The sequence below is a fragment of the Pristiophorus japonicus genome, chromosome 6, assembly GCF_044704955.1.
Source record: "Pristiophorus japonicus isolate sPriJap1 chromosome 6, sPriJap1.hap1, whole genome shotgun sequence".
Lineage (NCBI taxonomy): Eukaryota > Metazoa > Chordata > Chondrichthyes > Pristiophoridae > Pristiophorus > Pristiophorus japonicus.
Window position 1 is genome coordinate 3066152 of NC_091982.1, and position 15371 is coordinate 3081522.

Genomic DNA, 15371 nt, shown 5'->3' on the forward strand with positions numbered 1-15371 from the left:
AAATTTGGTTTTCAGGAGTGGAAATTTTCAAGAATTGCAGTTCCTAGAACAGCATGCTCCAAAACTCAAACCTTTGGCTATGATGGAACCACTGGGTTGCAGTAATTGCACAATGCTATGCACCTAGAAGGGAGCACAGATTAAAGTATCAGGGCTTCAATGTTGTTGCTTTATCTCCAACCTGCATTTCGTTTCTACATGGCTTTCCGCAGAGGGCATGGGATTGTGGGAATAGCCCTTATATTTCATGCACCTGAACTTCAACAACACAGTTGGCAATGCCACCATATCACCGTGCACATCACTGCGTATTTACAAACTTGGCAGTGTTTCACAAGATACTTTTCCAGGTGGCAATGTTTATTATCAAATTAGCTTAAATCACTGAAAGGGTTATAGATTTATTATAAAAGAACTTTGATTAAGTTGAGCTTTTTGGTCTTAGGAACCCCAAAAAGTCACCAATTTTTCTCAAATGTCATATACATTAAAGAACAGGCAAACAGTTTTAGCAAACTGACACAGGCAAAGTCTAATAGTTTCACTCTCAGCTCCTCGATCTAAGCCATTCAACATGGACATGTGTTCCTAGCATTTGACTGTACATGAACTTTCCCATCTCTTTTCTCCATCTCTCGGAACGTCAATGCTTTTTGCGCCTTCAGCTTGCACGCCAGAGACATGAAAATGGATTCCACGTGGTCGCTTTCTTTTGGATCCTTTGCCGATGTCTCAAACAAAAGCATGTTGTTGGCATCTGCAAACCGGAGTGCTATGTTGGAAGATACCTGTATCTCGTTAGTGAGATCACATTTGTTACCAACCAGGACCCGTGGCACACTGGGCGAAACCGAATGGCTGTTGCATTCTTGAATCCATGCTTTGAGATTTTCAAAAGAGGCCAGTTTTGTTACATCATACACAAACACTACAGCATGTACGTTTCTGTAGTAGTGTTGTACCATACTTTTTCTGAATCGTTCTTGGCCAGCCGTATCCCAGACCTGAATCTAAAAAGAAAAGGGAAGAAATTATAGAACATGCTGATGGAAATAATATATATTTTCCCTCTTGTAATTTTCTTTCCTCCTCTTTTGAAAGAAGTGGTTCGTGATGGAATGTAGCTCTATAAATACTAGCAACCCTCCAGTGGCCCATCCTGAACCATCTGACTGCTTTTTAATGGATGAGCTGAGATAATGAGAAATTTCTCTTGGGGCAGGGGAGTGAGGAGATGGATCCTATACTTGCACAAGCACGTTCCTTGATTTTCCACTTCCTAGCCCATGGGGAGAGAGACCAAATGTAGCACCTATTGTTGTTCCACCAGATAGGAAAGGAAAAGAAAGTCATGTATGTAACATTTTAATTACATCTCAAAAACAGTTCAAAGCACTTCATATAAAAATCAATTACTCTGAAATGTAATGGCAGTTACATAGGCAAACATGGCAGGTATTTTACGCTTAGCAACGATCCCACAAAACAGCAATGAGATCAACTAAAAACAGAAAATGCTGGGAACACTCAGGTCAGGCAGCATCGGTGGAGATAGAAACAGAGTTAACATTTCAGGCTGATGACCTTTCATCAGAACTAGAAGATGTTGGAGATGAACAGCTTTTAAGCAAGGATCCATCTCCGTACTCCCCTGCCCCCAAGAGAAATTTCTCATTGTCTCAACCCATCCATTAAACATCTAGGTTTTCATTTGGTGGTGCTGGTTTAGAAAGGAATGTTGGCCAAGCCAATATGATAACTCTCTACACTTTGAATAGTGCCAAGGGATTGTTAACATCCATATGAACAGCTAACTCAGCACAGAATAAGGATCAAACCTGGTCTGTATAGTTAAACATCTACCCACCCCTTCCATTTACACAAAGCTGCCAAAAGAGCATCCCACATTGATGCTATAAAAAAAATACTCCAATAAATAGGTCTTCCCACATCATGTTAGGTAACCTGTTCCCAAACGACCACCTTTATACCTTTGAAACCAAGGGTTGGGGCAATACAACTGTCATGTATGTATGCTTGGGGTTACTAGCCACCAGGTGGCACCACTGTCGGAGGTCATTGGGCTGTAGGACGTGTACGCGGCCCAGGTATAAAAGGCAAGCCATCATGTAACGTAATCACTTTGGGCCCGAATAAAGCAGACCCAGGTTCGTACCTGTATTAGTTCACAGTATTCAGTCTATAGAGTTATTACATGCATAATATTTGACAAGGAGGTAACTTAAGAACCTTCGCATGCAAAAATGAGCACAATTGGAATTCTGGAGAGATTCGTGGAGGGACAGGACTGGGCAGCTCGCCTGGACCAGTACTTCGTGGCCATCAAAATAGAGGAAACCACTGACGCAGTTAGGCGCAGGGCGGTCTTCCTCACAGTTTGCGGTCCAAAAATCTATCGACTCAAAGAATCTTCTCTCACCTGTAAGTCCAACGGACAAGTACTATGAGGAATTGTGTGATCTGGTACGTGACCACATCAAACCAGAAGGTGGCATCATCATCTCACGATATCGATTCTACAAGCACGTTCGTTCTGAGGGCCAGGATGTGTCGGAATTCATTGTCGACCTAAGACATCTAGCTGGACCGTGTAAGTTCGAAAACGCGTTGGGAGACATGCTGCGGGACTTCTTTGTAATCGGCATCAACCACGAGGTGATCCTACGTAAGCTACTGGCGGCGGAGACGCTGGATTTGAACAAGTCCATCACGATTGCCCAGGCATGCATGGCGACGGACAAAAACTTAAAGCAGATATCATCGGAAAATCGGAACTCGGAAAGTACTGTAAACAAGATTGTATCGTCGTTTGGCAGAGCTGCATAGGGCAGGGCCTACTCGACTGCGTATGCGAAAGCTGTGGCTGCCCAAAGTCTGCCAATGGGAATTAATCCAATTTCACCGTGTTGGCGTTGTAGGGGCAATCGTCAGCCTCATCAGTACATTTGTAAAGGCTGAGCAAGCGTGCTGCGACACACCACATGGAGCATGACGACCAGTATAGCATTGATCTGGATATGCAATCCAAGATACCAGAGGAGGAAGTGTATGGACTGTATTAGTTCCTAACAAAGAGCCAACCGATAATGATTAATGTAAAACTTAACGGTGTGTCGGTATCGATGGAATTGGACACAGGTGCGAGTCAATCAATAATGAGCCAGACAAGCTGAGGGACACTAAGGCTGTGAGGCCTAAGCTGAGTCCAGTCAATGCCAAGTTGCGTACGTACCTAAAGGACTCATAACGGTGATTGACAGTGCAGTAGTCAAGGTGTCGTATGATGGTGCAGTTCATGATTTACCATTATGGATTGTTCCAGGCAATGGTCCAATGCTGTTCGGCAGGAATTGGCTAGAAAAAAATCAAATGGAGTTGGAATGATATCAAAGCGTTGTTGTCGGAGGAGGATACTCCATGTGCTCAAGTGCTGAGCAAGTTCCCTCGCTGTTTGAACCAGACATCGGCAAATTCACGGGAGCCAAGGTGCAGATCCACCTGGACTCAGATGCAAGACCCGTCCATCATAAAGCTCGGACAGTTCCGTATATGATGAGGGAGAAGGTCGAAATCAAACTGGACAGATCCAGCGTGAAGGGGTCATATCACCAGTCAAATTTAACGAATGGGCCGGCTCCATTGTTCCCGTGTTGAAGAATGATGGCACTGTCAGGATTTGTGGAGACTACAAGATTACAATCAACTGAGTTTTGAAACAGGAGGCTGAAGGCTGATGACATAGAAACATAGAAAATAGGTGCAGGAGTAGGCCATTCGGCCCTTCGAGCCTGCACCACCATTCAATGAGTTCATGGCTGAACATGCAACTTCAGTACCCCGTTCCTGCTTTCTCGCCATACCCCTTGATCCCCCTAGTAGTAAGGACTACATCTAACTCCTTTTTGAATATATTTAGTGAATTGGCCTCAACAACTTTCTGTGGTAGAGAATTCCACAGGTTCACCACTCTCTGGGTGAAGAAGTTTCCCCTCATCTCGGTCCTAAATGGCTTACCCCTTATCCTTAGACTGTGACCTGTTTGCAACGCTAGCCGGGGGGAAGTCGTTCACTAAACTGGGTCTGACATCGGCCTACATGACACAGGAGCTGGTTGAGACGTCGAAGAAACTTACGTGCATCAACACTCATAAAAGGACTGTTTATCTACATTCGGAATTAGCTCAGCTGCAGCCAGATTTCAGAGGAACATGGAGAGTCTACTGAAGTCCATCCCTAAAACCGCCGTGTTCCAAGATGACCTACTGGTCACAGGTCATGACACCGCCGAACATCTGAACAACCTGGAAGAGGTTCTACATCGTCTGGACAAAGTGGGACTCAGACTGAAACGTTCGGAGTACATCTTCATGGCACCGGAAGTCGAATTCCTGGGGAGGAAAATTGCTGCTGACGGCATCAGGCCTACAGACTCGAAAACCAAGGCCATCAAAAATGCACCAAGCCTCAGAATGTGACAGAGCTGTGTTTGTACCTTGGTCTACTCAACTACTTCGGTAATTTCCTACCTAGATTGAGCACTTTTAGAGCCATTGCACATGCTGCTAAGAAAAGGCGACAACTGGGTTTGGGGTGAGTCTCAAGACAGAGCTTTTGAGAAAGCTACTAATCTGCTGTGCTCTAACAAGCTGCTGGTACATTATGAGCCGTGTAAGTGTCTAGTATTGGCCTGTGATGTTTCGTCATATGGAGTTGGTTGCATGCTCTAACAAGCTAATGAGTCGAGTAAACTACAACCTGTTGCGTGTGCTTCCAAAATTTTGTCAAAGGCGGAAAGAGCCTACAGCATGGTAGAACAAGAAGCACTAGCCTGTGTGTATGGGGTTTAAAAAGATATATCAGTACCTGTTTGGTCTTTGGTTTGAACTGGAAACAGATCACAAGCCACTCATTTCATTGTTTTCCGAAAACAAAGGTATCAATACCAACGCATCGACTCACATCCAGAGGGTGCTGACGTTATCTGCCTATGATTATGTAATTCGCCATAGACCAGGCACTGAGAATTGTGCCAATGCACTGAGCCGTCTGCCGTTGCCCACACCGGAGGTGGAGATGTCACAACCTGCAGACCTACTGTTAGTCATGGATGCTTTTGAAAGTGTAGGAACCCCTGTCACAGCTCAACGTTAAGACCTGGACCAGCCAGGACCCGATATTATCGGTTGTGAAACGTTGTGTCCTTAGTGGTGATTGGTCTGCCATACACAAGTAACTGGGTGGTGAGACCAAACCTTACAACCGTCGCAAAGACGAACTATCCATTCAGTCAGATTGTTTACTGTGGGGTAATCGTGTTGTTATGCCTAAGAAAGGCAGAGAGAAACTTGTATATGACCTACATAGCACTCATCTCGGTATTGTCATGATGAAAGCCATTGCCAGGTCTCATGTATGGTGGCCTGGAATTGATTCTGATCTGGAATCATGTCTGCATCAGTGCAATACTTGCATGCAGCTTAGTAAAGCACCAGTGGAATCACCACTGAGTCTGTGGTCGTGGCCATCTAAACCATGGTCCAGGATCCACATCAACTTTGCAGGTCCCTTCCTGGGAAAGATGTTTTTAGTTGTGGTGGATGCATATTCCAAGTGGATAGAGTGTACAATCATGTCATACAGTACATCCACAGCTACCTTTGAGAGCCTTCGTGTCATGCTTGCCACTCATGGCCTGCCCGACATCGTTGTAAGCGACAATAGACCTTGCTTCACTGGTCTGGAGTTTCAAGAGTTCATGAAACTCAATGGTATCAAACATGTGAGGTCAGCACCATTCAAACCCGCATCTAATGGTCCAGCAGAGCGTAGTGTCCAAACCATCAAACAGAGTATGAAACGTGTAACTCAAGGTTCACTGCAAACTCGCTTGTCATGCATATTGCTTAGTTACAGGACAAGACCCCACATGCTTACCGGAGTTCCTCCTGCTGAACTATTGATGAAGAGAGGACTCAAGACCAGACTCTCTCTTGTCCACCTTGACTTGAATGATCATGTTGAATACAGACGTCAAAGTCAGCAGTGGTATCATGATCGCGCTGCTGTGTCACGTGACATTTCTGTTAACGATCCTGTGTATGTACTAAATTATGGTCAAGGTCCCAAGTGGATCGCCGGTACTGTATGGCCAAGGAGGGTAACAGAGTGTTTATCGTCAAGCTCAAGAATGGGCAAACATGCAGGAAACATGTTGATCAAATAAAACTGCGGCACACGGATGAACCGGAACAGTCTGAGGAAGACACAATCAGTGACCAACCAACCTACCCTCAGTCATCAGAGGACTCCGCTGTCATCAGTGAATCTGGACTTTCAATCCCTGACATGGTCTTTGCCACTCCCATCAGATCGGTTACCCAGCCCCCAGTCACAACAGACTCAGAACACTTGCCCAAGGCTGGAGTTGAACTGAGACGATCAACTCGGGAGCAGAAAGCCCCAGAGTTTCTCAATTTGCAAAAAAGACTGTTACTAATATCTTAAAGGGGGATATTGTCATGTATGTATGCTTGGGGTTACTAGCCACCAGATGGCGCCACTGTCGGGTGTCATTGGGCTGTACACACGTGTGTGCAGCCCAGGTATAAAAGGTAAACCATCATGTAATGTAATCACTTTGTGCCCGAATAAAACAGAGCCAGGTTCTTACCTGTGTTAGTTCACAGTATTCAGTCTATCGAGTTATTACATACGTAACAACAACCATGGCCAAAACTCCTCTGCGAGAAATGACATCTTCTCATCAGCATTGCACAAGAAAGTTTGTCCACAATTAAGAAAAAGTAAATGGTTTCAAGCAAACAGATGCTAGCACAGCTGCTCAACTTCAGTAAACATGGGACTCAAATTCCTGTCAAAACTCAGGGTAGATTCACACATGAAGAATTGCCAATTGGATGGGATACCAGTCGAGATCAGGAATATAGCATTGGATGGGCATAGATGTGAACTTCTGTCCCATAATTTTCTGTGGCAACAATAACAAAGTAAATCCAGGTCATCAAGACTCTTAAACATGCAGGCCATAGAAAGACGTTCGAGCGGAAATAACAGAGGATCAAGCTACAATTTTTCAATCCTCCTCACATATGCAAATTATGCTATGGGACTGGAGAGTAGCCAATGTAACATCTTTGTTCAAGAAATGAGAGAGAAGAATAAAATAACTAACTATTAGGTCATTTAGTAAAAGTTCAGCTGTGGGTAAAATTTTAAAATGTATAATGCTAGATAAAATTAGTAAACATTGGGCACTACAAGAGTTAATTCTAGTTTAATGGAATTTTTTGAAGTGACCATTATGAATGTTCAGAAGCCATTTGATGAGCTGTCTCAAAAGAGGTGTGTTAGAAAGATTTATATCTAATGCAAATATAACAGCATGAATGGAAAGCTAGTTGATGGATGGGAAACGAGTTAGGGTAAATGGGTGTTTTAGGTTAGAAATGGCATACCCCAAAAGTCAGTGGTTAATCTACTTTTGTTATCCATAAATGTAAATAATTTGGGCTTGACGATCGAGAGCACAATCTTGAAATTTGCTCGCTACACAATTTATTGGCAGATTTGGCAAACCGTGGGGAGGACTGTAAATGACTTCAGGAAGGCATCTACTGAATACATCTGCCACATGTTTGCCCAATCTAATGTGGATATGTGTGAAATAATGCATTTTGGGAGGAACAACAAGGAATGGGGCAAATACACACAATGGAAAGATGCTGAATAATATGGATTAGCAGAGACCTAGGGGTTCAAATACATAATTCCCTTGAAGTGCAGGTAGATAAAGCCATTAAAAAAGCAAATAAGATTTTGGTTTTATAGAGTGAAGAAGTAATTATGGATTTATACAAAATATTAGTTCGACCACAGTTAGGAGTATTGTGTGCAGTTTTTAGTGCCTATTATAAAAAGGACATTAAAGCCATCAACGAGACCTGGGTGTCATGGTACATCAGTCATTGAAGGTTTGCATGCAGGTACAGCAGGCGGTTAAGAAAGCAAATGGCATGTTGGCCTTCATAGCGAGGGGATTTGAGTACAGGGGCAGGGAGGTGTTACTACAGTTGTACAGGGCCTTGGTGAGGCCACACCTGGAGTATTGTGTACAGTTTTGGTCTCCAAACTTGAGGAAGGACATTTTTGCTATTGAGGGAGTGCAGCGAAGATTCATCAGACTGATTCCCGGGATGGCGGACTGACATATCAGGAAAGACTGGATCAACTGGGTTTGTATAGAAACATAGAAACTAGGTGTAGGCCATTCGGCCCTTCTAGCCTGCACCGCCATTCAATGAGTTCATGGCTGAACATGCAACTTCAGTACCCCATTCCTGCTTTCTCGCCATACCCCTTGATCACCCTAGTAGTAAGGACTTCATCTAACTCCTTTTTGAATATCTTTTGTGAATTGGCCTCAACAACTTTCTGTGGTAGAGAATTCCACAGGTTCACCACTCTCTGGGTGAAGAAGTTTCTCCTCATCTCGGTCCTAAATGGCTTACCCCTTATCCTTAGACTGTGACCCCTGGTTCTGGACTTCCCAAACATTGGGAACATTCTTCCTGCATCTAACCTGTCTAAACCCGTCAGAATTTTAAACGCTTCTATGAGGTCCCCTCTCATTCTTCTGAACTCCAGTGAATACAAGCCCAGTTGATCCAGTCTATCTTGATAGGTCAGACCTGCCATCCCGGGAATCAGTCTGGTGAACCTTCGGTGCACTCCCTCAATAGCAAGAATGTCCTTCCTCAAGTTAGGAGACCAAAACTGTACACAATACTTCAGGTCTCACCAAGGCCCTGTACAACTGTAGTAACACCTCCCTGCCCCTGTACTCAAATCCCCTTGCTATGAAGGCCAACATGCCATTTGCTTTCTTAACTGCCTGCTGTACCTGCATGCCAACCGTCAATGACTGAGGTACCATGAAACCCAGGTCTCGTTGCACCTCCCCTTTTCCTAATCTGTCACCATTCAGATAATAGTCTGTCTCTCTGTTTTTACCACCAAAATGGATAACCTCACATTTATCCACATTATACTTCATCTGCCATGCATTTGCCCACTCACCTAACCTCTGCAGCCTCATAGCATCCTCCTCGCAGCTCACACTGCCACCCAACTTGGTGTCATCCGCAAATTTGGAGATACTACATTTAGTCCCCTCGTCTAAATCATTAATGTACAATGTAAACAGCTGGGGCCTCAGCACAGAACCTTGCGGCACCCCACTAGTCACTGCCTGCCATTCTGAAAAGTACCCATTTACTCCTACTCTTTGCTTCCTGTCTGACAACCAGTTCTCAATCCATGTCAGCACACTACCCCCAATCCCATGTGCTTTAACTTTGCACATTAATCTCTTGTGTGGGACCTTGTCGAAAGCCTTTTGAAAGTCCAAATATACATCAACTGGTTCTCCCTTGTCCACTCTACTGGAAACATTCTCAAAAAATTCCAGAAGATTTGTCAAGCATGATTTCCCTTTCACAAATCCATGCTGACTTGGACCTATCATGTCACTTCTTTCCAAATGTGCTGCTATGACATCCTTAATAATTGATTCCATCATTTTACCCACTACTGAGGTCAGGATGACCGGTCTATAATTCCCTGTTTTCTCTCTCCCTCCTTTTTAAAAAAGTGGGGTTACATTGGCTACCCTCCACTCAATAGGAACTGATCCAGAGAGTCAATGGAATGTTGGAAAATGACTGTCAATGCATCCGCTATTTCCAAGGCCACCTCTTTAAATACTCTGGGATGCAATCCATCAGGCCCTGGGGAATTATCGGCCTTCAATCCCATCAATTTCCCCAACACAATTTCCCGACTAATAAGGATTTCCCTCAGTTCCTCCTCCTTACTAGACCCTCTGACCCCTTTTATATCCGGAAGGTTGTTTGTGTCCTCCTTAGTGAATACCGAACCAAAGTATTTGTATTCACTGGAGTTCAGAAGAATGAGAGGGGATCTCATAGAAACGTTTAAAATTCTGACGGGTTTAGACAGGTTAGATGCAGGAAGAATGTTCCCAATGTTGGGGAAGTCCAGAACCAGGGGTCACAGTCTATGGATAAGGGGTAAGCCATTTAGGACCGAGATGAGGAGAAACTTCTTCACCTAGAGAGTGGTGAACCTGTGGAATTTTCTACCACAGAAAGTTGTTGAGGCCAATTCACTAAATATATTCAAAAAGGAGTTTGATGTAGTCCTTACGACTAGGGGGATCAAGGGGTATGGCGAGAAAGCAGGAATGGGGTACTGAAGTTGCATGTTCAGCCATGAACTCATTGAATGGCGGTGCTGGCTAGAAGGGCTGAATGGCCTACTCCTGCACCTATTTTCTATGTTTCTATGTGTATGGCAGAGATTCACCAGAATGATGCCAGGGATGGGAAATTATAGTTATGAGGAGAGACTATTTCCACTGCAACAAAGGAGGACAAGAGAAGATTTAATAAAAAGGTTGTATTTTTAAGTTTTAATAGAGTTAATGTAAAATGGCTATTATCTGTGTTTGGGGAGTCAGTGATGAGGGATCATTGATTTAAAATTATTACTAAAAGAAGTGAGTAAAGAAGTTAGGAGAAATTGCTTTACAGAATTGTTGGAGCATAGAAATAGGGCATGATTGAGCAGAGAACACTGCATCCTTGTGACAGAAATGGCTTCTTTCTTTTCAGAGAATCCCCAAGTTGAGGAGTCAGATGACAAGCTCACCAATGACATTAGTAGAGGGTGTGCTGACACTGGCCAGCATTAAATTGAATGTAGTTGCTTTACATGTGCACTGATTAGGAGCAATTTATCTGAAGGACACACATCTCATAACTGCTTCCAAAGAGCAATCAACAACTCCCTTGTGTTTAATTCATAAGACGAGATAGAACTGCATAAAAGCATTACAATGCTCCTTGTGCTTAGTCTGCTGATTATCTAAAAGGCCTGCTGTAAGATACTGAATTAACTAATCACACAGGCAGTCTGTACTTTTACCCTGCAATTAACCCTTTGTTCACCGGATTAAACAGTCCCTGCTGGAGCTATCTCTGTCACTCTGTCCACCTGCTCATCAAATTTGATTAGTGAAAACTAAATTTGTCAATGATCAAGCAGTCAGAGCATCACAAGACCCGAGAGACAAACCAAACAAAAACAGTCGGAAATACTCAGCAGGTCTGTGGCAAAACAGAAGTCAGTCAACATTTCAAGTCTTAAGACCCTTTCCCAGTGTGATAACAAGAGTCCTGTTATTATCAACCCCACCCCCGGCCAGGTGTGTCCGCGATCTCTTTTTCCGCCTCAGAAAAGTACAAGATCTGACTTGCTGTATTGCCTGCATGACATCCGAAGGTGGCGCCCTCTGGTGTCTGGTGATCCCAAGCAGAAATATATTACACCCCTGCCTCAGAATTTCCAGCATCTGTAGTATTTTGGATTTAGATGGACTTGGAAAATTCAAGCTCATCTCCCTTTCCAATGACCATCCAATTTTTCACATTCCAGACATAGGGTAAAATAGGCTTATGGGATACTGTTGATATCTGACACCATTACTACAAAATACAGAGCTAAGAGGCTGTCATTTTAGTCATGCACAACACACAAAAAAGGTGAGCAAGAGGTGAATAAACCTGGAAACATTCACCAGAGCAACTCAGACTAACAACCAGCACAACATGTTTAACAAACAGAACACAATCAAGCGCTTTAAAAATATATTATTTTCATCCCCACACTACTGCCATCTAAAGGCCTGCAGTCTTCTCTGTCTATGCCAGCCAAGATGTGGTTAACAGCGTTCCCAAACAGCGCAGTGGGATCAGAGGAGCCTGTTCATATGGCATCTCAATGCAACAAGGACCCAGTCTCCAATTAGTGGACACACACACATCTGAAAAGCACCCTCCTGAACAGAGCTACCAGGAATGCCATGGCCAAAATAAGTACTCGGTGACTAACCAATCAATGTCTAGTTACACAGCTGCAGGGAGGTCATATTGGCTCCGAAATAAGCTAAATCCAACCTCAGGATCTGCAGTATAATACAACCAAATCCAAATTGATGCTAGGTAAACCAGGACCAACTCCCTGGTGGAGGGAACTGGGATACTTCTCATCCGGGAGTCTCTGGGAGAAATCTTGGCTGATTTTTACCAACCTGGCCTCATTTACATCCCACTGGCCAGCTACCTGCTTAACATGCCAGCAAAAGGCAGCTGCCTGACTTCAGGCAGGTCACAATCATGGGGCCTGGAGGACTCCTGCTGGCACCAAGGTAAATCAAAGAGAGGTGGATCTAAGGCATTTAGTGGGCAAGGTGGGAAGGGAAATGGAGAAGCCAAGGACAGGAAATGCTCAGACTTTCTTTGTGGGGCTGGGGAAAGCACTCCTGTTCCTCCTGGTGCTACTAAGGAAAGTTTTCGACTAAAAATGTTCCTCTTCGAAAACTCCTCTTCTTGCCCGTCAAGTTTTACAGAGCAGGGCACCAGGTGTGGCCACGCCTCTCAGTATGCCGTTAAAAAGCCATCAAAGTCCTATGGATGTCATAGGAGCCCAATTGGCAAATATTGATCAGACTCCCACTGGAGTCAGGCAAGTGCCTTGCCTCCCTAAAAAACAGGACATTACTTAGAAATCCAGTTTTTGCTGCCATCTTATTCAGTCCTAATTTTTAGATCCAAGAACATATTCTCGATTTATAGATTGAAGCATTGTGTGCCTGATGTGTGTTTGACATGTTGATAAGGTATTGGAAACTAGCCAACATATCGGTAGGAAAATATCTGCCACGTATGTAGCACAAATCATGCAGTTTGGCTCAAGTTTCACATTTTCCCAATTTCCATTCAGGGATGATCTTTGTGTTTCCCCAACTTTCCACACATGGCCAACTCTGACTTTTCTGCTACACAGCCCAAGCCCTAGGCTAGACATGAGCAATGCCATAGGAGATCTTTAGCTCCTTTTTAAGCAAACATCCAGTTAGGATTGCCAACCCTCCCAGATTGTCTGGGGGTCTCCAGTAATTGATCTTCCAGGGTGCTGCGGCTGGAAAACTGGGAGTAAAATACTTTGTACGTGGGCTTCACACCCATGCACCTCAGTACCCAATACTCTCAATTCCTACCTGGCACCAATCCATCTCAACCAGCAATGATTCTCTTACCATCAGTGTTAGCGTGGCCTCAAACAAGTGCCACAGAAACCATTTCTTTTGGTGAGTCTTGGATTCTCCGGAGACCTCCTTGTTTCTTTTACTGCGCCCGGTGTCAATTTTTGTCCGATAACACTCCTGTGCATTGCCTTGGGAAAGCTACTACTTGGGAGGTGGGACCAGTACAAACCGGACGGTCTGCACCTAGGTGGAGTGTTTGCTAGTGCTGTTGGGGAGAGTTTAAACTAAAATGGCAGGGGGATGGGAATCTATGCAGGGAGACAGAGGGAAGTAAAAAGGGGGCAGAAGCAAAAGGTAGAAAGAACAGCAAGAATGGAGGGTAGAGAAATCAAGGGCAAAAATTTAAAAGGGCCACATTACAACATAATTCTAAAAGGACAAAGTGTTAAAAAAAACAAGCCTGAAGGCTCTGAGTCTTAATGCGAGGAGCATTCGTAATAAGGTGGATGAATTAACTGCGCAGATAGCTGTTAACGGGTATGATGTAATTGGGATTACAGAGACATTGCTCCAGAGTAACCAAGGCTGGGAACTCAACATCCAGGGGTATTCAATATTCAGGAAGGATAGACAGGAAGGAAAAGGAGGTGGAATAGCGTTACTGGTTAAAGAGGAGATTAACGCAATAGTAAGAAAGGACATTAGCGTGGATGATGTGGAATCTGTATGGGTAGAGCTGCGAAACACCAAAGGGCAGAAAGCGTTTGGTGGTCTGTACACAACTCCCACTAACAGTGGTAGAGGTTGGGGATGGCATCAAATAGGAAATTAGGGACGCGTGCAATAAGGGTACAGCAGTTATCGTTGGTGACCTTAATCTACATATTGATTAGGCTAACCAAACTGGTAGCAACTGTGGAGGAGGATTTCCTGGAGTGTATAAGGGATGGTTTTCTAGACCAATATGTTGAGAAACCAACTAGAGAGCAGGCCATCCTAGACTGGGTCTTGTGTAATGAGAGAGGATTAATTAGCAATCTGGTTGTGCGGGGCCCGTTGGGGAAGAGTGACCATAATATGGTAGAATTCTTCATCGAGATGGAGAGTGACACAGTTAATTCAGAGACTAGGGTCCTGAACTTAAAAGAAAGGAAACTTCAAAAGGTATGAGACGTCAAATGGCTAGGATAGACTGGAGAATGATACTTAAAGGGTTGATGGCGGATAGATAATGGCAGACATTTAAAGATCACATGGATGAACTACAACAATTGTACATCCCTGTGTAGCATAACAAGGGAAATTAGGGAAAGTGTTAAATCCAAGGAAGAGGCATATAAATTGGCCAGAAAAAGCAGCAAACCGGAGGACTGGGAGAAATTTAGAATTCAGCAGAGGAGGACTAAGGGTTTAATTAGGAGCGGGAAACTAGAGTATGAGAAGAAGCTTGCAGGGAACATAAAAACTGACTGCAAAAGCTTCTATAGATATGTGAAGAGAAAAAGATTAGTGAAGACTAATGTAGGTCCCTTGAAGTCAGAATCAGGTGAATTCATAATGGGGAACAAGGAAATGGCAGACAAATTGAACAGATACTTTGGTTCTGTCTTCACTAAGGAAGACACGAATAACCTCCTGAAAATACTAGAGGACCGAGGGTCTAGTGAGAAGGGGGAGCTGAGGGAAACCCTTATCAGTCAGGAAATGGTGTTGGGGAAATTGAAGGGATTGAAGGCCGATAAATCCCCAGGGCCTGATAGTCTGCATCCCAGAGTACTTAAGGAAGTAGCCCTAGAAATAGTAGATGCATTGATGGTCATTTTCCAATATTCCATGGACTCTGGATCAGTTCCTGTGGATTGGAGGATAGCTAATGTAACTCTACTTTTTAAAAAAGGATGGAGAGAGAAAACAGGGAATTATAGACCGGTTAGTCTGGCATCGATGGTGGGGAAAATGCTGGAATCAATTATTAAAGATGTAATAGCAGCACATCTGGAAAGCAGTGACAGGATCGGTCCAAGTCAGCATGGATTTATGAAAGGGAAATCATGCTTGACAAATCTTCTAGAATTTTTTGAGGATGTAACTAATAGAGTGGATAAGGGAGAACCAGTGGATGTGGTTTATTTGGACTTTCAAAAGGCTTTTGACAAGGTCCCACACAAGAGAGTAGTGTGCAAAATTAAGGCACATGGTATTG

At 43.9% G+C, this 15371-nt stretch overlaps 1 protein-coding gene across 1 annotated transcript in view; it reads right to left on the reverse strand.

Annotated features, from left to right (window-relative positions):
* Positions 1 to 569: 569 nt before the first annotated feature.
* rab33a (RAB33A, member RAS oncogene family) overlaps positions 570 to 15371 on the reverse strand; it is a 29287-nt gene continuing 14485 nt past the window's right edge. Inside the window, exon 2 of the mRNA XM_070881970.1 lies at positions 570 to 1010. Within this exon, the coding sequence (XP_070738071.1) occupies positions 570 to 1010 (441 nt within the window). The remainder of the gene's footprint in view (positions 1011 to 15371) is intronic.